Source organism: Typha angustifolia, chromosome 15 (assembly GCF_048772165.1).
Source record: "Typha angustifolia cultivar Huaian chromosome 15, ASM4877216v1, whole genome shotgun sequence".
Taxonomy (NCBI): Eukaryota; Viridiplantae; Streptophyta; class Magnoliopsida; order Poales; family Typhaceae; genus Typha; species Typha angustifolia.
The window spans coordinates 5,749,619-5,772,906 of NC_133253.1; the positions used below are offsets into that span (position 1 = coordinate 5,749,619).

Genomic DNA, 23,288 nt, shown 5'->3' on the forward strand with positions numbered 1-23,288 from the left:
ACTGCCAACAGTTGAATAGCTACTAAGGCAAGAACAATCCAATCTCAATCAATTTCCAAAGACTATTAATGACAAAATTAGGGAAGAGGCACAGGAAATTTTAACATTTCATTTTCAAAAATCAGAATAAACGTCCAAATTAAGGCGTCCACTTGAAACGGATCGGAATACCAAACATATAACTATACGGATAACTAATACTTAAATAAAAAAGACTAAGAAAGAGATAGAACTCTTTCTTTCGCGTTCTAATCGAACAAGCTGAATCCCATATCGTCATCACTCTCTTCCTTGGGCTCCTCCTGTTAAATCAAACGTATAAATATTATAAGAAACATAACCGACTCAGATAAGGATCAAAACACAAAGTACAGAGAATCCCACCTTCTTCTCTTCTGCCGCAGGGGCCGCAGCGGCGGCGGCACCGGCAGCAGCGGCCGGAGCAGCAGAAACGGCGACCGCAGCACCACCTCCGCCTATAAAAGGATCACCATGAGGCGTCAGTAAAATGGACTGCTCTTATATTATTATCATTATTCAAAAGAAGGGCATAGATTCTAACCGGATCCAACGCTCAAGATGAGGTCTTCGACGCTCCTCTTCTCGAGAAGCTTGGCGAAAAGCGGGGGCCAGTACGAGTCTATCTTTAAGTTCGCCGCCTTCACGAGGGTGGAGATCTTCTCCGACTGCTCATTTGAGATCAAAATCAAATAAACAAAGAATAACAACTCAGATTAAAAAAGAGAAATAAATTTAAAAAATCGAAACGGAATAGGAGACTGAAGTAGAAGTATCAGAACCGTGATGGGGATCCCATCGTCGTGGAGAATGAGGGAGGCGTAGACACAGGCGAGCTCACCGACGGACATGGCGGAACGACGGAGATCGAGATCGATCGAACTGCTGAAATAAACTAAGAGATTTAAGCCAAAAAATCGACTAGCAACAAGTCCACCATGGAGATCGAGGGAGGAAGCTTGCTTACTTGAGTTCACGAAGGGGAATGGACGGCAATCTGGGAAGAAAGGGCTTCGCCGCGCGATACGAGGTATTTATAGGTGTCAAGATTAGGGTTTTGGGGAACCAAAAAAGGAGAGAGTCTGGTTTCCGAGGATTAGGTCGTAGTTAGATCTGAGCGATTTAGACTGACCCATGTTGCAATTGCTCCGAACTCATGCTATCGCCTAGGATGGATTCGGTCAAGTTTGTTTTGAGAGTTAGGGATGGGATTAGATTATAGATGACTTTATAGTATATATCATAACTCAAAAGTTTAAGGTTACCACGGTTTACTCTCAGTGACTGTTTGGTATGTCATATTTTTAAAAACATTATTTAGTTTAGTAAAATAAAAACTTGATGCATAATATCTAAATAGCAAAGAAGTTAAAAACTAATCTTTTTAGCGTCAATTAAATTTATTTAAGTTTAACTCTTTTTTATGATTCCGCAAACTATTTATAACCTATTTTAACTGTTTTATAATGTAATAATTTGATTATGATCGGACTAACTTATTTATCACTGTAATAATTTATTTAGAATCTATTTTTAGTACAAATAAATATGTTTATAATTAAATAAATCTATTTGAAACTTAAATAATTTACATAAGTCTGAATAAGTTACTGCACATATAAACATTGTATTAGCACTTGATGCTATTAATCACGAACTCAACCAGATTCAATTATCGCTCACATCAATGCTCTTAAACGTGATCATTGGGCGGGCCAGGTTGGACTATTCTAACTCGTTACTGTTTATTAGATATTGGGCTTAGGTTGGATATAATGAGTATAACATAAGAGTTGAACCATAAATGAGAGTAGTTGATACCACCAACTACTATCTTGGGCTGAGATCGGATCGAGCTTAAATTGAGTTCGGGCTAGATTTAGCCCGGTTAAAATTGGACGAATTCGAGTCAAGTTTGAGCGGATCGGGCCTAATAATTATATCTAAATGTCTATGGACTTTGAAGCGAAGCATTTGGGCCTAACTCATGGCAGATTCCAATAGTATTTGGGCGAGTGCTTGGGCCAGGAATAGCTTAGCCAGGTGTAGATATTTGAAGTAACAACTAACAGCAACTAACAAACGGACGAGGCTTCGAAAGCGGGAAGATACGATTGAAAAAAGAAAAACCAAAAAGCGGGGAAGAAAAAGGTGTCTCCAAATTAACTTTGTGAAATTTCCCCAAGCTGTTGCACTATCCGGTAAAGTAAGCCTGTGCAGTGCCTGCTTTAATGAATGCTTTAACTGTAAACTTCATCGAAGAAGCACACCAACCAATTAAATCCCATTCTCTTCCTCTTCCTCGTCCTCGTCCTCGACACCAAGTGAAACACGCAACTGAGGAGAGGAGACTACGAGAGGAAAGAGAAAAGAGAAAAGAAAGACCGCAACTTTAAAACGCTCACAACTGATGCTTTACTTCTTTTTGTGGCCATGCTAATAAGCTATCTATTCTATTCTATTCTATTCTCTTCTCTTCTCTTTTTTTGGCTACAGGTTCCTTATCTCTTAGCTGGAAAAGAAGCATCGCTTCCTATTGATGGGGGGGGCATTTGGACACCAAAAAGGAAAAGGTTTGTGCCTCCTCTGCGAGCTTTCTCCCTTCACAATGGCACCCACATGGGTTCTTATCCTTGGAGAAAAGATCCTCTGCAGCCCATGCAACAGGAATCTTCTAAATCCCGGGTATTTGGCTGCCTGCTACCGGTGGATGTCAAAAACTGCCCACCGCACCAAATTCCAGCACTCACGGCTGCAGACGACCTTCTCCGAGTGGGCTTTAATTCTCGTGCAGCGGAGTTTCTCGACTCGACTGCGGGTCCTAAAATTTCAGACACGAGGCTGCATTCTCCTCTATAGTTTCCATACGAAGACGGACGGCCTAGATCTGTCCTAATGAAGAGGACAGCAGAGATGCGGCCACGTACAGATTTCCCTCTGCTACTCGGAAACGGCGGAAAAGCCCCAGCGCGCGCCTTTTTATTACTACTGCCCTTCTCCGCACTCCATCCCCCCCCTCCCCACTTCGCAACACACGCACTTCTCTTTCACCACCACAATGGCCGTCGACTCGCCGATCCAACCTCTCCTCCTTGCCCTCCTCCTCTTCGCTATTCTTCCCGACTGCTTATCCTCCACCGCCAATTCCTCCTCCTTCCTCGGCGTGAACTACGGCCAGATCGCCAACAACCTCCCCTCTCCGACCTCCGTCATCCCTCTCCTCCGTCGCCTCGGCGCCAAGCACGTCCGACTCTACGACGCCGACCAGAACGTCCTCCTCGCCTTCGCTGGCTCCGGCGTTGACCTCACCGTCGGCCTGCAGGATAGCCTATTGCCCCGCCTCGCTGACCCCTCCTTCGCCGCCACGTGGTTCCGATCCACCCTCCTCCCGCACCTCCCCTCCACCTCCATCTCCGTCGTCATCGTCGGCAACGAGATCCTAACTACCACTGACTCTAACCTCATCCGCTCCCTACTCCCGGCGATCCAGTCCCTCCACTCCGCCATCGATGCGGCCGGCCTCGCCAGTCGGATCTCCGTCACAACCGCGAATTCCCTCAACGTCCTCGCTTCCTCATTCCCCCCTTCCTCCGCCGCCTTCCGGCGAGATCTGCTCCCCTACATCACTCCCCTCATCGCCTTCCTCTCCAAAACCCGATCCCCCTTTTTGATCAATGCTTACCCCTACTTCGCCTACAAATCGGATCCGAACAACATCGATCTCAACTACGCTCTCTTCGAGAAGAACCCAGGGGTGGCGGATCCGGGATCGGGGATCCGGTACGAGAACATGCTCCACGCGCAGATCGACGCGGTTAGGGTAGCGATCAAGAAGGTAGGAGGGGAAGGGATCGAAATTAGGGTTTCGGAGACGGGTTGGCCGTCGAAGGGGGACGAGAACGAAGCCGGAGCGACGGAGGAGAACGCGAGGAGGTACAATGGAAACTTGATGAGGTTGTTGGCAGAGGGGAAGGGGACGCCGGCGAAGCCGGAGGAACCTATTAGGGTTTATGTTTTTGCGTTGTTCAATGAGAACCTTAAGCCTGGGCCAGCGTCGGAGAGGCACTATGGACTGTTCAAGCCCGATGGCTCGCCGGCGTACGACCTACGGTTTTCGACGACGGGGCTAGCTTCACCCGCCGGTGGAGGGAATTCTACCGCCGGAGACGGAGGAGGAGGGGCGGAGTCGCCGGGGCAGTATATGGGGGCGTCTTCTACTGGTTACTTGAGCATCTCCTCTGCCATGGTAAGCTTCATTGTTACGACTTACAAATGTTCTCGTTATGGCATTTAGACCCTTAAAAATATTTATTTACATCTATATCCTTTTAAACTTTTTACCAACTTGTATATATATTTAAAATTTTACGTTTTTTTTCTTCCAGAGATCCTCTTTTTAGCTGTGGGTACTTTACAGACTAACTTTTATTTTCATTAATCAGAGTATTTGAAAATTAAAGCACTATTTTACTTTTATTCTTTTATTTTCATTTTTTGATATAACTAGCTGAAATCAATTAGTGAGTACAAGAAGAGGCCTGCCAAAGTCTCTCTGTCCTGCTGGAGGATGGCTTCACGCTCCTCCGACAGAGGGAAAGCGTTCCCCCAGCTTATGCGGTTGGCCACTTTCCTCCTAAGTTTCGCAACCGAGACTTTATTACTCTCGCGGGACGAGTATCTTGTATACATTAAAAAAAAAATTTAATGTTAAAACTCCAAAATTTAGAAGCAATGTAGCCTGTATATGAAATACAAATACTCGGTATGAGATTTAATAGAAGTGCGCATGCATTAAACGTTTCGAAAATTTTATCTTTTATTTAGTCACTTATTAGCTCTCTTTATAATTATTTATAATTTCATTTTTTTTACAGGATAAATTGTTTTGGGCCGAGAAGGTGGTGCCGGCACTGGCTGTCATGGTGGGGCTGCTGTTGGAGTTTGCTTGAGAGGAAAGTTCCATTATGGCATAGAATTTTGCGAATATTAATTTGATTTAGCCTATTAATTTTAGTTAGGAGAATATAGGAAAAAAAAAGGAACTTAAGATTCGTATTTAGGTGTTCATTGGGGGAAAAAGAATTAGAATTGGAGGCTCTCACATCTGCAATGAGAGATACTTTATGTTAGTATTTATTATTCGAAAAATGCTCCACTATTTCTAAATTTTAGTTTTTCTTTTCTTTATTGAGAAAATGACTTTGGCTAATTATTCCTAAAAGTTAGCCAGAACATGCTGTTATATCGCGCGGTGGCCAGTTAAAAATATAATAATAAGAACCATTAGTCTGAAGATTAATTATGGCTTTCCTTTATATCCTGCCATAGAATAGTCTTGTAATCAGGTACTCTGTTCCGGCATAAGGGAGACCAACAGGCTGACACAATATTAAGTAGATCTCCTCTTAGATCTATTAAGATAGTTTATGCTTAGATCTAGAAGACTTCATAGGAGGTTAGAGTATCGAGAGACAGAACTAGGAGGCCGTGGAATTAGTGGAATCCCATTTGATAATAATGTTGGCTTCTCTTCTTGCAATAGAGTTGGCGACTGGCGAGTGATGTATATCTGATTCCACTAATTTATTGGGCCATGCAAACCCCATGATGGCTTGAAATAATAATGCATAGTCCGGACCCCACAGAGACGTGTCTAGGCCCAATTCCAATTCCTATTCAAAATATTGGGTTTAATAAATTAATGTATCCTGAAACTATTTCTTTCAATCCAAAGATTCTAATTTATAGTTTATTTGTTTAATGGCGTCATCATCGCATCATGCACTGCGAAATAGCTGCAAGGCTAGTCTAGCCTAACCCATTTGGATCACTTGTTCTTTGAGAAAGCTTATATCTGGTGTACCCACATCTTTATCTCTCAGAAAAACTACGATCAAAACGAGGAGTTGAGTCCAAACCGCCTGCGGTTTCTGCCTCGGAAAGCGGACCTTTTCCATCTCCTCTGTTTATAGCCTTTTTTTTTTTAAAAAATGTTTCTTTTTGTTTATCAAAAAAACAAAAAGAGTTTTAAAGAAACCATCTTTTCTTTCCCTCCTACGTGGCATAACATGGATCTCATGCTCTCGCAACCCAGTCAAATCCTTCCACGTATGCCGACGTGTTACATACCCATGACCAGGTAAGGGCGTAAAAAGGCATGCCATCCGCATCCCCAGCTGCAGTAATTTGGCGCTACCATACATTATGCACCCTTTAATTAACTTTAATCATCTTAATCATTTAATTTTTTTAAAAAAAATAAGAAAAATAGTTTTGAAAAAGGGGGAAAAAAAAAAGAGCAGCAGTAGTACTCTAACAGAGGAAGGGAAGGTCCAAAATAAAGGTAAATAGAAGAGGCCACGTACGATCCGATGACCTCCCCCTGTCTGCTCCACCACCTACGCCTACGACGACCCTCCTCTTTCTAATCCCTCTTCTCCGATTGGCTCTATCCCCAGCGGTGTCCCGACCCAATCCGGTGATTTTACCTTCTCCCCTCCCTTCCATAAAAGGCGAATAGCGATAGTATAAGAGAGATCCCAAGACAGGGGCGTTTGAGCACCGAGAGAAGAAGCCATGGCGATCGATAGCACCATCCGCGTCGATCTCGAGGCAACCGGCGGCCCATCCGCAGGCGGAGAACCTGATTCCGCCTCCTTCCAGATGAAGGTCCAGCAGTTTCATCGAGGCGGCGCCGACGGCAGGAACGGGGAAGGAGCGGACGGGGAAGGGTTTAAGCGGGAGATGAGGGATCTGGAGGATCTGCTGTCGAAGCTTAATCCGATGGCGGAGGAGTTCGTGCCGCCGTCGCATAGGTATGGCGGCGGCGGCGGTGATCTAGGGTTTTATCCCGATGGGTTTGGTGTTAATGGTAGAGTGGAGGACGATGGCGTTAATGGCGGTGGTAGTGGAAGACGGGTAGGGTTTCGACTTGGTCTGATGTGCTCTTTTATTTATTTTGCTCCTTTTTTCGTCTTTTCGATTGTCTAAGATTTGTTTTTTTTTTTTCCTTCCCCTCTGATGGTTTATTTAGAAGAAGAATGGATTTGGACAGGGGATTCGGCGGACGAACACCCGGACGAGCTTGGCGCAACGAGAAGAAGTGATCAGGAGGACCGTCTATGTTTCCGATATAGATCATCAGGTGAGAACTGATTGTTTGGCTAATAGGTTAGTTATCAGGTGACGAGTGACCTGCTTAATAGGTTTATTTTTTGTTAGAGTTTTGCTTCATTTTTGTTTTGTCTTGTCTGATCGAGAGATTACATTTACAAATTCGGTGGATGCTTGCTGAGTAGAAGGGGAAAAAAGACTGTTTCTATCTTATGTTGGATTTTCTTAGTGTTATACTAGTCTTTGAGTTAGAAAAATTTTGTAAGTTGGTTAATATTGTCTTTTATTCGTCTGACATGGGGATAAAAGTTAAGGGATTGATATGCATTTGCTTTGATGGAGTGGTGAGGATAATAAACTTGAGTAAGCTTAGGAAGTCATCCTTTTGAGTTTGAATAAGATCAACCGGGTGAACTGTGAAGGATATAGAAAAGATTAAGTGTTGGATTTTCATGCATTGTTACGCCTGATATGAACAGCGAGGGTTTTTTTTTTTCACGTTTGTGTATACAATTTTTTTTTAATGTACTTATGGTGGGAGAATTTACTGCATCTGATTCTTGGTGTTTAGGTTACTGAAGAACAGCTTGCGGCACTATTTATCAACTGTGGGCAGGTAAATTTCCTTAAGTTTTTTTGGTTTTATTAATTGGACTTGGTGAATTCAACCTTTATTCTTGCCTAAATCCTTGAAGGTTGTTGATTGTCGTGTGTGTGGGGACCCAAAATCTGTTCTCCGTTTTGCATTCATAGAGTTCACTGATGAGGGTAACTTTCCGGGAAACATATTTTACATATGCCCATCAGCGTCAGATTTTATTTTTGAAATATAGTAATTTGCTTTTGTCATATCTTGTTCAAATTCAGAGGGTGCAAGAGCTGCTTTAAATCTGTCAGGAACTGTTCTTGGATACTATCCAGTAAGGGTACTTCCTTCAAAAACTGCTATTGCACCTGTCAACCCATCATTTTTGCCTAGGGTAAGTGCAGTTTGTTTATCGAACTCGGGAATTTATTAAGGTGTACATTTGAAGAAAAGAAATGTAACACTGCCAGTAACTGAGTGTCTTTTGTGTGATCCCTAACTAGTTATTTACTGTTTCCTTCAGTCTGAGGATGAACGGGAGATGTGTGCCAGGACAATTTATTGCACAAATATTGACAAGAAGGTGGGCTTAAACTGTATTATGCCCTTGTGCATTCTCGGTAGTCACTATCATAGCTTTCTTATTGATGGATTATTTGGTGCAGGTTTCTCAAGCAGATCTCAGACTCTTCTTTGAGTCGATATGTGGAGAAGTTTGTCCTTTATCTGTTTAAAATTTGTCTATATTCGATGGGAGTTTTATGTGGGCGTTAAATGCATATATTTATATCATATATTTCTTTTCTGATCTAGGTCTACCGCTTGAGATTGCTTGGGGACTATCAACATTCCACTCGCATTGCTTTCGTCGAGTTTGTAATGGTTAGTAGGCTTGGTTTTATGCTCTTATGCTGAAACAGTCCGTTTTTCTAAATTCTCTATTATATATATATGCTGTAAGTTTGAATGTTGTCTTATTGGTCAATAAATTTCTGGTTTGGCTGAGAATATCCCATATAGAAAGTTATGTTACTGGCTGCACTAAGTATGACATAATCTAATCTCTGTAAAAAAATATGAAGTTCTAAAGTATGATTATGTATTTGTATACAGAACAAGGCATGCCATTATTCTTTGAGTTCCTATCAGATGCTGACAATGTACTGAACTACTGGCTCGTGATTATCTACATCACTACATGCCTTTTCATCTTTTCCTATTTCTACTTTTACAATTTGATGAAGTCTTGTTGCAACTTTCTTGTATATGTAAATTGTTTCAAACAATAGAAATACACCAGAAAATATTCACTGTTGCTACGTTGAAAATATTGAGCAAAATTTAGATGTTATTATGTCTGTTCATTTACAGGCTTTGTGCCCTTGCATTTGAATATCTAGTGGTATTCTCTACTGGCTGAAATTATCTTTTTTCTGGCTTTCTTACTATGTGATCGTAGCTTGCATTTGGGTAAACTACGTGAACTTCGATGTACTGTTTGTAGATTTATCTCGATTCTTTTGGTCTGTTTTGAGAAGCCCATTTGGTCAGATATGTGTATGTAGCATAATTCCATTGCCTCTTAAGTAATATATCCTATGATTAGATCCGTCTCCAAGGAGGTGATATATTTGTGACAATTATGTCAGTGGGACTAGCATAGTATAACAGAACTGAGGGAGGATAAAATTGGACCTAATATATTTTAGATATGAGGCATTACAGTGGTGATTAGATGAAATGGGCCAGGGCAAGAGTGACTTTCAGGAACCTGTCTGAACCTGTTTTACTCTATTCTCTTCTATTTTCTAAGAGTAACTTGCTAGATTTTAGAAAAGTTGTGCACGTCTCAAGCCTGGTCTATTGGCAGTTCTATCTCTGTACAATATTCTTGCTTCTGATTTTGTACTCAGATAAATTCTACGCTGGTGAATATCAACTCAACATGGCATGGTTTGCTACTGTTTGATGGATGAGCTCTGGTCTCGGATGGACTTGTTTGTAGATTATGTATGACTTGTTACTTGGTTGTTATCCTAATGTAAGATCTTGATCTTAGTCTGCCATCGCTTATGTAACATAACAGAGTTACATATCCAATGCAAGAACAATGGTACAACTGGACAAATGGTTTAGGCTAGAGCTGCATGAGGCCTGGTTAATTATATGTTTCTGGAAATATTGTAGACCTGGAAAAACTATTAGTCCAAGCATTGCTTTGTGTAGCTATACATCTTTCTCGATGTTCTTGCTTTCTGGGTATTCACAATTTGTGCTTTGTTATTGGTATGCATATAGTCATGGATTTCTCCTTTTGCTCATAACTATTCTAATGGTTTGCTAATGCTCTTAGGCAATTTCATTAACTTAGATTTATAGTTCAACAAGAAGGAAAAATTGATGAAAACATCGCATATATTAGAGTAGGTTAAATATGGAATAGTGTCTCTATATCATGGGATAGTTGATGATAAGAGAAAAAAAAAGAAAGGTGAAGAATTAATGTATAAGAAATTTGGAAGAAAGCATTCATAGTGATGTTCTGTTTCTCTATCTAAGGAACATTTTAAATAACTATTGAGGCCAAGTGGCCAACTATGCTTTATGATTAAAAATGTTGGTATCTAGAAAAGAATGTGAAAGCCCTCCATGGGAAGATGATGTTAAGGTGGACGAGAGGGGTTAAAGATAACGGTGCATTGAGGGAAGTGGACTGGAATTTACCTTTGAGGAAGTACTAGCAAAGGACTGGAGTTAGGGAGGATAAAAAGTAACTAATGAGGTGTTAAGCAAAGTCATGATAATACTTGGTTTGACAGAATAAAGAACAGATGGTGGGAAAAAATGTGGACGAGGGGTTAAAAGAGGAGGCATTTATTGAGGGAAGTGGACTGGAATTTACCTTTAAGGAAGTACTAACAAGTAGCAGAAGACTGGACATAGGGAGGATAAAAACTAACTAATGAGATGTTAAGCAAAGACAGGAAAGCACTTTGATTTGATAGAATAAAGGACGGATGCAGGGGAAAAAATCTGTGGTTAACCCAAATAGTTGAGCCTAAGGTTCAGTTATCGTTAGGTTCAACAATTGCTCTGCCAAGTTAATCACCCTCTCCCTGCTTTTGTATTTTCTTAGTATGAATTTGTAGAGGATTAATATATTGCAAAGAATAGCAGCAGTATTATTTTGGCTTTAATATTTAACTAATCCTTGCAATTTTACTTTGTAAGATTAGTTGTGATATACAGTCATGTCATGTTTATCTGATATATCCAATAATTATGATGCTGTGATAACTTTTTTAAATTGTGTAGTAGTATTGTGTTATTGGAGGATGATGCTTAGGCAATTCATGATCTATAGCATGATATCATTATAAAGAAAAACTTCAGTGTATCACCATGTTACACATTCCTAGTGAGAACATTATAGTGTTTTAAATGTCGTTCTAGAAGTGGATCATATTGAACACTTTGAACACCTGTTCATTTTTATGCTTATGCTAGTCATTCAACCAGTTTTCTAATTTTCACTTGATCTGAGACTCGGAATTCATAGATGATGCTGGACATCATCTTTAACCACTTCAATTGAGAAACCTTTTCCTTGGATTGCCAAAGAAGAACCAAAGGATCTCCACAGGCTTATTGTTCTGTCTCTGTTGTATAAGCCTGTGGTGTGCTTCTTGTTTGTTCACTCTCTTTTCTTATCAATTTTGTTACCTGTAGTCAATTAGTTCTCCCAAGAGTAGCACCAGCATATGTTGCATTTAACATCCAATTTTAGCGCAATAATCCATTCAAACTTATTATTTTATGGAATTCCTCCTTCAGGCAGAAAGCGCAACAGCCGCACTCAACTGTAGCGGTGTGATACTGGGATCCCTTCCAATAAGGTACTTTCTATATGGTTGTTTTCCTTCCTTGCAATTTATCTTACAACATATGCTGTTGGTTTTGACTATTTAATTTTTACATATTCTATACAAATTGTTTTGTTCTTCGTCTTGGTGGCTCTTTTAGGGTTAGCCCATCAAAGACTCCAGTCCGACCACGAGCCCCGCGCCAATCCATGCAGTGAATGTTTTTAGTTTATGATGTGCTGATAGCACTAGTCTACATATAACACACGTATAGGGAATTCTAAAGGTACAGGTTTTTTGGTTTTAAGTTATTCTTGTATCTTTCCCGTTGTACCTTCAGGAAACCTTTGTAATTCCAGAGCAAACATGTTCCTTTCTTGCACATAGAGTTGGGTAGGACATTGAGGCTTTGGTATTTATCATCAGTATACAACAACAATCTCCTGGACATGTCTATGATGTTGTTCAGTTACTTGAATCTTGTTAGCTTCAAGTTTGAATGGACCATGCCTAACTGGAAATGTCTTAACTTCGTACGGATGAAAACAGATCGGATTATTGGTAAAATCTTGTCGGTAATTCATTCATACTTTTGTTTGATAGAGATACTGAATGGACGGTGAATTTAATAATTATTATGTTTGCTAAGCATTAACATGGATATGGACTGTATATTGGATCTATTTGTAATTTTCTTTTAGGTTTTTTACAAATTACACTTTACGTTTTATTTATTTTGTGATTTATATTAGGATTTTATAATTTAACATTTTTTCTTATATAATTTTTTAAATGAGACGTTATTTTGACTAACAAATATTAATTAAATTACTAAATTTTTTTTATTATTTTATTTTCTATATTTCTCCATCATCTTCATTTACCTCCATCGTCTGCATCGATTTTCCTCCTCTTCCCATCTCTCCGTCTCTTTTTTTTTTCTTCTTAATCTTTGAGAAGAGAAAAAAAAATGATAAAAAAAAGATAATTTAAATATTTATAAATTATTATGTATAATTATTATGGAATATTTTATTTAGTACTATCTAATTTAACATACAATATTAAATGAGAATTATATAGAAAAGAGATTATAAAAATTTTAAAGACTGAGTGGTGAGTTACAAAATAAATAAAATATATCTTATAATTTATAAAAAAAATTAGAATCTAAAATAATTTGTGATATTACACCATTTATAATAAGGCAGATTATAAGTTCACTTAGGAGTGGCAATCGGGTTAGATTAAGCAGGTTCAGGTTAGGTTAGATTCGGATCCGAGTAATATTATCTTAACATAAACATGACTCAATTAATAAATAGTATTTGGTAAACATGAATACACCTTAATTAATAAACTGGTAATACAATTTGAGCAGTCTAACCCCATTTAATTCGTATACTTAAACGGGTCATGTTAACCCGACTTGTTAACACAATTTGTTTAACCCATTTAATATAAATCTTATATAAAATTTAATATTTACTGATTTATCATATATAAATAGTGTATTATACAAACAAAATAATATATTTTTAACTCAAAACTCATACAACATCAAAATAACAATCCTAATAATTCATATGGTATAGTTTAAAACAAAATTTTAACTTTTAAATTGTGTATCATACATTCATACAAACAAAATAATACATTTCTAACTCAAAACTCATATAACATCAAAATTGCAATCCTAATAATTTATCATAACAAAAGTTCATATTTGGAGTTTAAAATAAAGTTCTACCTCTTAAATAGTGTATCATACATTCATAAAAATAAAATTATACGTTCCAACTCAAAACTCATATAATATCATAAATATAATTTTAATTAATCATAACAAAGGTACATACAACAAAATTTGGAGTTTAGAACAAAGTTTTAATTCTTAAGCTCAACAAACTATATGGAACAAAATTTAACAATCCATTACAATCCCATAACAATTAGAATAAAGTTTAAAGTTTATAATTCATTATAAATTATAAATAGTTTGAAATAAGCAAACACTAACATTAAGCTCTCCATTTCATTCTCCAAATATTAAGACCCTGTCAAAAAGAATATTAAAAAATATTCTAATGGTACTAAATTATATAAATATATAAAGAATATTAAAAAATATAATTATAAAAACATACTAATGCTACTAAATTACTTTCATCATAGAGTTGTTATATTAAGTATTATTTGAAACTTTATATAAAGTAGACGAATATATTACATTGGAAACTTTAGATGTGCTCTGAATATAGTGATGTAAAAGAATAAACAACTTCTCGCAAATCTTTATCATCTCATAAGAAGAGCAATAGAGTTTGTTGAATGAGAATTTCACAAAATGTATTTTGAATCGTGAATCTCGAATGATAGCTATCGCTAAAATAATACTATATTTTTTTTTATATTTTTTAAATTTTATATTCATCTGTGTGGCATACGACTAATAAAATTATCTGACCTTTACATGCCTTCCATTTTAATTGGATCAAAATCATCTTAGGAAAGTATAAATTTGTTGTAGGATAGATAGATCTAGAGAATGGAGATGTAACATCATAAAACAACTTCAAAAATTTGCAAATATTTTCAGCTTTACCATATTTTTCTTGTGCTGGACAATACTTGTAATTTGAATCACTTAATTATAAATAAAGAAATGTACAACGATATATAATAGCATTTTCAAGCATTAGGTAAGTTGAATTCTATCTTGTCGGCACATCTTGTCTCAATCTTTTAATACTATTCAAAAAAACTTGTTTAACCCACTTAGCAAATCACTATTTTCTAACTTGTGACTCTTTAATATATTTGATGCTCTCTCTAATTTTGAATACGGAATCATTTATTCTTTCAGACCTTCTTACACTATTAATTTAAGAATATGAGCATAAAAATGAACATGAAAGAAATCAACAATAAAACATCATTCAACTTGAGTTGACTTCTCAACAACTTAACAAACAAATCATTTATAGAGGCATTATCAAGTGTTATAGAAAATAACTTTTTCTCTATACCCAATTTAGTTAACAATGCATAAATTTTATTATACAAAGTTATTCTAGTGTGTGGGGTTGGCATTGCATAAATAAATAAATATATATATATATATATTGACAACATTCAATTTTCATCAATAAAGTGTGCCGTGAAATATAGATAACTATCAGTTGTTATGGAGGTTCACAAGTCAGATGTTAAGATGATTATTCTAGGAATAGAATGTAACTAAATTTTGAGTTTATCATTCTCCCTTCTGTATATTTTCAAAACATCTGCCTTAGTTGTATTTCTACTAATTCGTTTGACCTTATCACATAAGTAATTATATAATAGTCTAATTCCTTTTTAATTAACAAATTGAAAAGACAATTCATGCTTAACAATTGTCATTGTTATCAATTCATGGTATTTCTTCTTATCAAATTTAGAAACTTGTAAAAACATTGATCCTTCTTATTTGACAAGAAATAATTTGTATATATCTTTAGTTTTCAATTTTGGACATATAGGTATATGACATTTCATATTTTAGTCTCGTGCTTATTATCTAATATGTATACAACACCACATAATTTATATTTGGCTCTCTTTAACTCATCTTCTCTTTGGTAGCTCCATAAATACTTTCCAAACATTGGATGTTTGTTTTCTTTTTCTTTTACCATTAGAGTTTTCTCTACCTACTATAGGATGAGGAACCTCCTCATAAATATTTTCTCCATCTTTAGTAAATATCTTCACGCTATCATCACCCATAACTAAAATGAGAGCAAAAAAAAATAATATCATGATATGAAACCAAAGCTAGGAAATTAAATTAAACTAAAATTTAAGTGAGATGGATTTGATTAAACAGATCTAACAAGAAATTAAAAAAATAATGTAATAAAATAAATAATTAAATACTTCAAACTAACTAAAAGAGGGTGACAACTCTCCATGTCAATGGAGACGATATAGTAGCTATTTAAAATGAATGTGCTGGCACGATAGTTCTTTCTTCTATTTTATATGTTTCTAGAGTAAGAATGAATCTCATATCTTTTGGGCAAATATATTTTGATAAGCAAACAATAAAACATTATAGTAAATTAGTAATTAAGCAAATCTAACAAACCAATTAAATAGATCTAAAATATTGCAGTAAAAATAATTAAAATTAACTAATCAACACCTTGTCTTATTTTCTCACATTAACTTAATTAATCTTATAGGAACAAAAGTTAATGTTATAAACTTAAAATGGTCCAAGACATGGTGAAAAGCACTGAACAAGCTATAACTCCCATAACTTCATGTCACTAAATATGTTTATAATGTCTATAAGTTGAGTTTGTGAACATTGTGAAATGGATGCAAGCAGAATCTTTTAACAGCAATGCTAGCAGCCAAGCATGCCACTAAATAGTAAATAATAGATGCAAGAATTTCTTCATACTCGCTGTGAGGAGATCCGACGGTGTGATCGGCATGCGAAGTGAATTCGACGATGTTACTCGGTGTTGTGCGGAGATTCAGCGACGTGAGGAGCTTAGGCGGCATGAGGAGTGAGGAGATCTAACGATGGCGTTACTCGGTGCGAGGAGTGAGGAGTTTGGAGTGAGATCTGGTGACTGAGTAAGGGGTAAGGGATGCTGGTATGAGGATATCAGGGTAAGGGACGCTGCGTGAGGAGATCGGGGTAAGGGAGGCCGTCAATAATGAGGAGTGAGGGGTGGTAAAGGCCTAAGGGGCGACGGTCGACGGCGGCGCAGTGTGATTGGCAGATCGGGCAATGGGCATGGGTAAGGGGTGATGACTGGAGTTAGGGATTGGGAATTTAGTCACAGGTGATGGGTGTTAGGGTTAAAAAATGTTATATATATATATACACACACACACGACCCGTTTACTTAAAACAAGTTAAACGGGTCAAGCAGATCAGAGGTATAAACTCGAGTACGATCCGATTAATAATCGGGTTAGGTTGGTTTACCTGTTTATGATCTAAATTCGATTAGACTAAATCCAAATTCGATTAACAGTTGGGTTATCATGTAGGATTATCGAATCGAGTCAATTTTTGCCACCCCTAAGTTCACTCCAAAAGTCTAAAATGTCTTTCGTATGATTATTTTTATAATATTTTAAACGGTATGAGTATATAAATAATGATTCGGATTATTTTTAATCCATATTATTTGTATTTGCATAGAATAATAAAATTTAAATTTAACAGATAGTAAGACGGTTAAAGAAAACCATTTGTGGCGAACCTCACATACAGAACCGATCCTGACCCGTTTCCACCCCTACTACTAATTTACTAAATGATAGATAATAATAAAAAAAAAGGGTGTGAACAGTGTGAGGGAAGGAAGGCATTAATCACCCCGTGGAGCAATCGTTTTCATCCATGTGCTTGTGACAGGATAAGATAATAAAGTTAAATAATGTACGTGTACTATACTTCTATATGGATGGCACACCTCCCCTACTCCCCCATCCCACGTTAGAAAAACATTCCCTGACGACAACATGCAGAGTCTCAGAGCGAAGGGCTCCCTTCTCCTACTATGTTGCCTCCAATACCTTCATTTTGCAGCCTCTACCCCTCCAAAGGATCCGGTAAGCTGTTCGTTGGGTTTGACTGACTGTGTCATCACGAACGCTTATGGCATCTTCCCCGACCGCTCCACGTGCCGCGCTGCCGATATTGTCTATCCTACCTCCGAGCAGGAGCTCACTGAGGCAGTTGCCAATGCGACTGCTCTTAAAAGGAAGATGAAACCGTCGACGAGATACTCGCATAGCATACCAAAGCTAGCTTGCCCCGGAGGGGACAAGGGACTTCTCGTGAGTACCCGACACCTAAATCATATCATCAACGTAGATAAAACGAAGAAGGAGATCACGGTAGAGAGTGGGGTGATATTGAAGGATGGAAAGGAAGTGCTGTGCATGAGCAAGTCGTCGGGCTTAGGATTGTCACGCCGGCGACGGCGGCAGAAGGCTACACCAAGGTTCGGGAGCTGGATGCTAACCATCCTGACATGGACGCTGCTAAGGTTTCTCTGGGAGTCCTCGGAATTATTTCTCAGGTGATCGATCCTGTGCGTGTCCTAATAAAAAATATATGTATAACAAGAGAGTTTAGAGTAGAGAATACCGTCTTTATTAATCTTAATTAGGATGTAAACTTAATACAACTCTTCCATCTGACACAAAGTGCACAGACACTTCTACATTATTAAAAGGCAAATATTTCAATGCACCTTTAAAAATTATAATATTAATTCAACGGCTATAATAGCCAGTTTTCATATCCGGTACCGGTTTCTCAGTATCGGTTGCAAAACCACATTACGTAAGAAAAAGAGTATATTAGTTAAGAATATTTAATTACGTGTGCCTAACTTTTCAATTTTTTTATTATACCCTTGAAGATCTTAACTATTATATCTTCATCAAACTGATTGATAAATAATTAACTTTACGGTACAGAAGAAGCGCTCTACATATTTTTTTCTTCTGTTAAGATTTCTCTCTTAAATATAATTATGCCTTAATTATAGAAAATATTATTTAATATTAAATAATTTAAATTTGATTATTTAGAGATAAACTTCAATGTAAATATAATTCTCTATCTCTATCTATTAAAATTTAATTTAAATTAATCTTAAACTAATAGGAGATATAAAAGACATGAATACCCTTATTTTGATATATATACATTACTCTCAGTTAATGATATATATGTCTTTTACTTGATAAAATATTAAGATAATATAATTATCAAAAAATAATGTGCAAGATTATATATCTAAAAAAAATTACCTACTGAACCGGTAATATTTTTCATTCCTATTATACCCTTAAAGATCTTAACCGTTAGATCTTCATCAAACTGATTGATAAAAAATTAACTCTATGGCATGGAAGAAACACTCTTGTTGTAATGTCCCTGTCATCTTTTGATTTGACTGTGATATTTTTAGTAGAATTTATCAATAAGTTAAAATTGGTAGGTATTGAACCAATCTACTCTTTTTATTATGGTTTTAGATCACATTAGCATTGCAGCCGCTCTTCAAGCGTTCAATTACCTTCTCAACTCGTGACGACTCGGACATATCAGAGCAAGCAGCCACCTTCGGCAGCCTCCATGAATTTGCCGACTTGGCTTGGTTTCCCAGCCACCGCAAGGTCGTCTATCGGATCGACGACCGTGTTCCTATCAACGAATCTGGCGATGGAGTCAACGATTTCATCGGCTTCCAAACCATCCCAACACTGGCTGTAGGAGTCACTCGAGTGGCAGGTAGGCTTGAACTCAAGACTTCCACAAACCTAGTCGTTCTGATCTACCATGTTGTATAACTAACTATATTCCTCTTGCTATAACATGAAGAGGAGATCCTTGAAGCCACAGGCAGAGCTGTTGTGAAGTGTGTAAACTCAAAGGTCATAAGATCGGTGCTTGCTATCTATGGATATGGGTTGAGGAATAATGGATTGTTGTTCACGGGGTATCCGGTGGTCGGCAATCAAAATCGCATGCAGTCCTCTGGGAGCTGCATCTATGGCCCGGAAGATGCTCTTCTCACGGCTTGTCCCTGGGATCCAAGAGTCCACGGAGAATTCTTCCACCAAACAACAATTAGCATTGCATTGTCTAGAGTCAAACACTTCATCCTTGATATCCAAAAGCTCAGGGACTTAAACCCTAGAGCTCTGTGCGGCACCGAGCTCTACGATGGCTTCCTCATGCGCTATGTCAAAGCTTCTACTGCATACCTCGGCAAGCAATATGATGTGGTGGACTTTGACATAACTTATTATCGGAGCCACGACCCGATGACTCCAAGGCTCTACGAGGACATCCTCGAAGAGGTTGAACAAATGGCACTATTTAAGTACGACGGCCTTCCCCACTGGGGTAAAAATCGAAATATCGCATTCGATGGTGTGATCCGAAAGTATGCGAAAGCCAAAGAATTTTTAAAAGTGAAAGAAGCCTACGACCCCGAAGGATTGTTCTCAAGTGAGTGGACGGATCAAGTTCTTGGAATACAAGGAAGAACAAGCATATTCCGGGAGGGTTGTGCCCTGGAGGGGCTTTGTATTTGCTCAGAGGATATACATTGTGCCCCTAGTAAGGGTTATTTCTGTAGGCCTGGTAAAGTATACAGGGAAGCTAGGGTGTGCACATATATAGGTAACTAAGTAGTAGTATTAAATGCCGAATGTTGTATGTTAGAAGTTAATTTTCTTCGGAATATATATATATATATATATATTATCTATATAGATATAAATGGAGGAGGTCTCTTTAGAAAAACGTTGCAAGTAAAATACACATAAACGACCCGAAACTTATTATCTAATGAATCAAAAATTTTACGAGAGCGGCCAGTAAAATACTCAAATTCGTGGGCAGGAAGTCGTTGGCCGCCTACAGTTTGGAGGAACTTCCGGTCTCCAAAATCCGAACCACCAAAATTGGTCACAGTCTTTATAGATATGCATCCAGAGTTCCAGACCAATCTAGAGCATTCTTCTTGCCACGTGTTAGACATTAAGGCTTTCTTCTTCCACAAACTGCACCCGCGAGTCATTGTATCAGACGACCCTTCGAGAATCGAGAGAGGAACTTTCGAGCTTGTCGCCAACGTCGCCTACTTAAATCCCAAGGCAACTCATCCGAGTCTTCGCCTCTCTTTCCTCTCGATCGCAATCGCCCTCTTTGTTAACTTCTTGCGCTCGTTCGTCGTCGTCTCTTCCTCTATCGCTCTTCTCTCGATCGAAGAGATGGATTCCTTCTTCCAATCCCAGTCCTCCTTCCAATCCCAGTCCTCCTTCGCATCTACTTGGAGCTACGAATCGCTTAAAAACTTCAGGCAGATCTCGCCCACAGTCCAAAGCCATCTCAAGCTGGTAGGGTTTCCTGATTTTGCTTTTGGGTTTTTTTTTTTCTTCTCGTCGTGTGATCTAATTTTGGGGATTTAAGGTCTCGATTGCGCCGAGGGTTCGCCAATTGTTGATGTAGTTTTCTTGGAAGATTGATATATTGCTGAATCGAGATTCGTTGTCTTTTTCTTTGTGTGTTAAATTTCTATAGCTCTGGATCCATCGATAGGGTCGTACGTGAAGGTCGTTATAAAATAGATCGAATTGTATCAATAATGACTTCTTTTCTCCTCTCTGCTATTCTCTCCGTTGAGATATAAATTAGTTCACATTGTAAGATGCTTCTTACGTGCAGGTTTACCTGACACTATGCTGTGCTCTGGCGGCGTCTGCTGTGGGAGCCTATCTGCACATACTGTGGAACATCGGTGGATTATTGACCATGCTTGGATGTTTCGGAAGCATCGCGTGGTTATTTTCTGTCCCTACTTATGAAGAGGTCTGCTCTCCTTTTGTTTCAGGTTGCTCGTATTTCCTTCTAATTCCTTCTTGTTGGAATCTTTATGAGCTATGTTTTGCGTATTGTTTATTGATCAGAGGAAAAGGTTCGGTCTGCTGATGGCAGCTGCCCTCTTTGAAGGGGCTTCTGTAGGGCCCCTGATTAAGCTAGCGATTGATTTCGACCCAAGGTAATTGAGTTGGTTCCCTTTTGCAATATGTTGCTTATTAATCAGTTGTGCATAACTTGGGTGTTGTGTGCAAACGTGTTAGTTATCAATGCTATTCTGACTAGGTTGAGGGGAATTACAATGTGTATAGCAATATACATACGTGTATTACAAAATTAGCTACTTTTTGCAGTCTTTGTTTTTTGCATTGCTAATCTTTTGGCAAACCTAGGTTAGGAAGCTTGTTGATTAATCAAATCGTGCTTAGTGGTTGGACATAAATCTTACACTACATTCAGTCCTTAAGCTGAGAAGGGGAATTTAATGCATATGCAGTTAGTTGGTTGTGAACATCCTCGGAAGCAGCTTTGCCCTACTAGTCTATCGCTACCCATGGATTCATAATGAAATCACCCTCAGTGGCTTGATGGTTTGAAAATTTGGCACTCTCTCAAAGATAATTAAGATCAATAAACTGTTAGAGGAGATCACGCGTGTCTGCCATCCACATAGATAACAAGATATTTGATGGATCAGATTATGAAACTGAGTTTTGGTATACCTTATCAAGAAGAACGATTTTCTTATCCAAGTTGCTGGTGCTTGTCCTATAAGAAATTAAGATTTTCTTCTACAAATTATCCAAACAACATATACACAAGTAATACTATCTGTTTTTGGTTTACTACTGGAGTACTGGAGCATGCGTCGTAGTTTTGCAATAATTATTTAAATTCATGTAACACACGGCAACTATCTTAACGTTTGTTCAATCAGTTCTGGTAAATTTTGTTGTAGAAAATTAGAAATGATTAAATATTTACCTCAAAACTGCCCACTAGGGAAGGAACGAAACTGCATATAAAGCATTTTTAATTCAGATGGTTTAATAGTGTATATGAACATTTAGGGATTCTTGTTGCTGAGTTCATGATCAAGAAAACAGGTCTGCCATGTCTTTTCGGTGTCATCTTATTGTTATTTCTTTAGTTTGTCACTGTTGAATTTACAACTTAATACGATACAAGAAACAAGTTTCATCTTTACTGTCACTGATTTTGTTTTTTGGTGCATGTGACATGCAGTATACTTCTAACTGCATTTGTTGGGACTGCTCTCGCATTTGGATGTTTCTCAGCTGCTGCCATCGTAGCCAGGCGCAGAGAGTACCTCTATTTGGGTGGTCTGCTCTCTTCTGGTCTTTCGATCCTCCTATGGCTGCAGTTTGCTGCTTCCATCTTTGGACACTCTACTGCAACCTTCAAGGTTGAGGTAAGCTACCAGTATTAATAATTGCCTGCAAGAGCTGTAACTTTTCTCGATAGTGTCCGATTTGATGTCAAATCTTTCTGGCAGCTTTATTTTGGGTTACTGATATTCCTGGGATATATGGTGTTCGACACCCAAGAGATCATTGAGAGAGCCCACTGCGGGGACCTGGACTATGTGAAACATGCCTTGACCCTCTTCACAGACTTTGTGGCAGTTCTTGTTCGCATTCTCATTATCATGGTAAAGAAACTGTTAAGCTCTCTTAATCAAGGGTTTTACTGTTTGCATGTCGGTTACTAAACCTTTCCGTTAGGTAGTAACAATACTAAGTTTTTTGTTGCAGCTGAAGAATGCATCTGACAAATCTGAAGAGAAGAAAAGGAAGAAGAGATCGTAAAACTCCCGACTTTGGATAATAAAAGTTGCTTCTAAATTTCTTATGTTTTATTTGAAAGTGAGCTGTATATGCTTTTGTAGTTAACTTCTCGCATTGTTCGTGATACAACTGTTGTCGCACTCCTGGGTAGTAAAGATTGTGTACTTCAATAGCAGCAGCAAGGAGTTCCATTTCAGGATTATTTTTCTTGGGGCAGCAAAATCCTCATGATGTGCTTTTCGGGATGCTCTAGTTTTTCTCTACTAATAAAGGGTTGCTGTGGCCTTTGATACTACGATTCTTATTAACTCTCGGGAAAATTGTGCATTGGGTGGAAACATTACTTTTATAATTGCCACATGCAGCTGAATTATGTGTATTGTCCAAGTGAGCATCTGTTGTTGCATAATTGTCTCAAAAGGCATTTCGTTCAATCATATGATGTCATAAGCTTCCGCTGTATTATTTTACTTGCATGTAACCAA

The 23,288-nt window shown here is 38.0% G+C and overlaps 4 protein-coding genes and 1 pseudogene across 6 annotated transcripts; 4 read left to right on the top strand and 1 right to left on the bottom strand.

The window, feature by feature from the left end:
* Positions 1-77: 77 nt before the first annotated feature.
* Positions 78-1,123, bottom strand: LOC140776910 (large ribosomal subunit protein P1-like). 2 transcript variants are annotated; one of them, XM_073120744.1, is made up of 5 exons: positions 986-1,123; positions 801-903; positions 563-686; positions 385-476; positions 78-302 (listed from the first exon to the last, which is right to left on the bottom strand). In XM_073120744.1, the coding sequence occupies exons 2-5, from the start codon at positions 867-869 to the stop codon at positions 249-251; spliced, it is 339 nt and encodes a 112-aa protein (XP_072976845.1). In that variant the 5' UTR covers positions 870-903; positions 986-1,123; the 3' UTR covers positions 78-248. The 2 variants fall into 2 exon arrangements, with proteins under 2 accessions (XP_072976845.1, XP_072976847.1); XM_073120746.1 differs by having other exon boundaries at positions 801-900; positions 986-1,101.
* Positions 1,124-2,809: 1,686 nt separating this feature from the next.
* Positions 2,810-5,166, top strand: LOC140777368 (glucan endo-1,3-beta-glucosidase 14-like). The gene is made up of 2 exons (XM_073121422.1): positions 2,810-4,264; positions 4,893-5,166. Exons 1-2 carry the CDS (start codon positions 3,077-3,079, stop codon positions 4,965-4,967), a joined length of 1,263 nt encoding a protein of 420 aa, XP_072977523.1. The 5' UTR covers positions 2,810-3,076; the 3' UTR covers positions 4,968-5,166.
* Positions 5,167-6,325: 1,159 nt separating this feature from the next.
* Positions 6,326-12,147, top strand: LOC140777369 (polyadenylate-binding protein-interacting protein 11-like). Of its 2 annotated transcripts, none has more exons than XM_073121424.1 (10): positions 6,326-6,936; positions 7,073-7,162; positions 7,703-7,747; positions 7,827-7,899; positions 7,999-8,111; positions 8,241-8,300; positions 8,383-8,430; positions 8,531-8,599; positions 11,552-11,613; positions 11,741-12,147. In XM_073121424.1, exons 1-10 carry the CDS (start codon positions 6,595-6,597, stop codon positions 11,796-11,798), a joined length of 960 nt encoding a protein of 319 aa, XP_072977525.1. In that variant the 5' UTR covers positions 6,326-6,594; the 3' UTR covers positions 11,799-12,147. The 2 variants fall into 2 exon arrangements, with proteins under 2 accessions (XP_072977525.1, XP_072977524.1); XM_073121423.1 differs by having other exon boundaries at positions 6,328-6,936; positions 7,052-7,162.
* A 4,950-nt stretch (positions 12,148-17,097) lies between these two features.
* Positions 17,098-19,812, top strand: LOC140779172 (L-gulonolactone oxidase 2-like; annotated as a pseudogene).
* A 334-nt stretch (positions 19,813-20,146) lies between these two features.
* On the top strand, positions 20,147-22,978 carry LOC140777327 (bax inhibitor 1-like). Its single transcript, XM_073121364.1, has 7 exons — positions 20,147-20,514; positions 20,843-20,986; positions 21,085-21,176; positions 22,241-22,427; positions 22,512-22,667; positions 22,771-22,820; positions 22,905-22,978. Exons 1-7 carry the CDS (start codon positions 20,389-20,391, stop codon positions 22,906-22,908), a joined length of 759 nt encoding a protein of 252 aa, XP_072977465.1. The 5' UTR covers positions 20,147-20,388; the 3' UTR covers positions 22,909-22,978.
* The last annotated feature ends 310 nt before the right edge of the window (positions 22,979-23,288 follow it).

What these genes read in the sequence shown, in the direction of transcription:
- LOC140777368 (XM_073121422.1), top strand. Translation starts at nt 3,077, where the DNA reads ATGGCCGTCGACTCGCCGATCCAACCTCTCCTCCTTGCCCTCCTCCTC. An exon ending in TGAGCATCTCCTCTGCCATG is followed by an intron (nt 4,265 to 4,892) that starts GTAAGCTTCATT and finishes TTTTTTTTACAG; the next exon opens with GATAAATTGTTTTGGGCCGA.
- LOC140777327 (XM_073121364.1), top strand. Translation starts at nt 20,389, where the DNA reads ATGGATTCCTTCTTCCAATCCCAGTCCTCCTTCCAATCCCAGTCCTCC. An exon ending in CTGTCCCTACTTATGAAGAG is followed by an intron (nt 20,987 to 21,084) that starts GTCTGCTCTCCT and finishes TTTATTGATCAG; the next exon opens with AGGAAAAGGTTCGGTCTGCT. An exon ending in GCGATTGATTTCGACCCAAG is followed by an intron (nt 21,177 to 22,240) that starts GTAATTGAGTTG and finishes TGTGACATGCAG; the next exon opens with TATACTTCTAACTGCATTTG.
- LOC140776910 (XM_073120744.1), bottom strand. Translation starts at nt 869, where the DNA reads ATGTCCGTCGGTGAGCTCGCCTGTGTCTACGCCTCCCTCATTCTCCAC. An exon ending in ACGATGGGATCCCCATCACG is followed by an intron (nt 687 to 800) that starts GTTCTGATACTT and finishes TCAAATGAGCAG; the next exon opens with TCGGAGAAGATCTCCACCCT. An exon ending in CATCTTGAGCGTTGGATCCG is followed by an intron (nt 477 to 562) that starts GTTAGAATCTAT and finishes ATCCTTTTATAG; the next exon opens with GCGGAGGTGGTGCTGCGGTC.
- LOC140777369 (XM_073121423.1), top strand. Translation starts at nt 6,595, where the DNA reads ATGGCGATCGATAGCACCATCCGCGTCGATCTCGAGGCAACCGGCGGC. An exon ending in TTGAGTCGATATGTGGAGAA is followed by an intron (nt 8,431 to 8,530) that starts GTTTGTCCTTTA and finishes TTTCTGATCTAG; the next exon opens with GTCTACCGCTTGAGATTGCT. An exon ending in CTGGGATCCCTTCCAATAAG is followed by an intron (nt 11,614 to 11,740) that starts GTACTTTCTATA and finishes TGGCTCTTTTAG; the next exon opens with GGTTAGCCCATCAAAGACTC.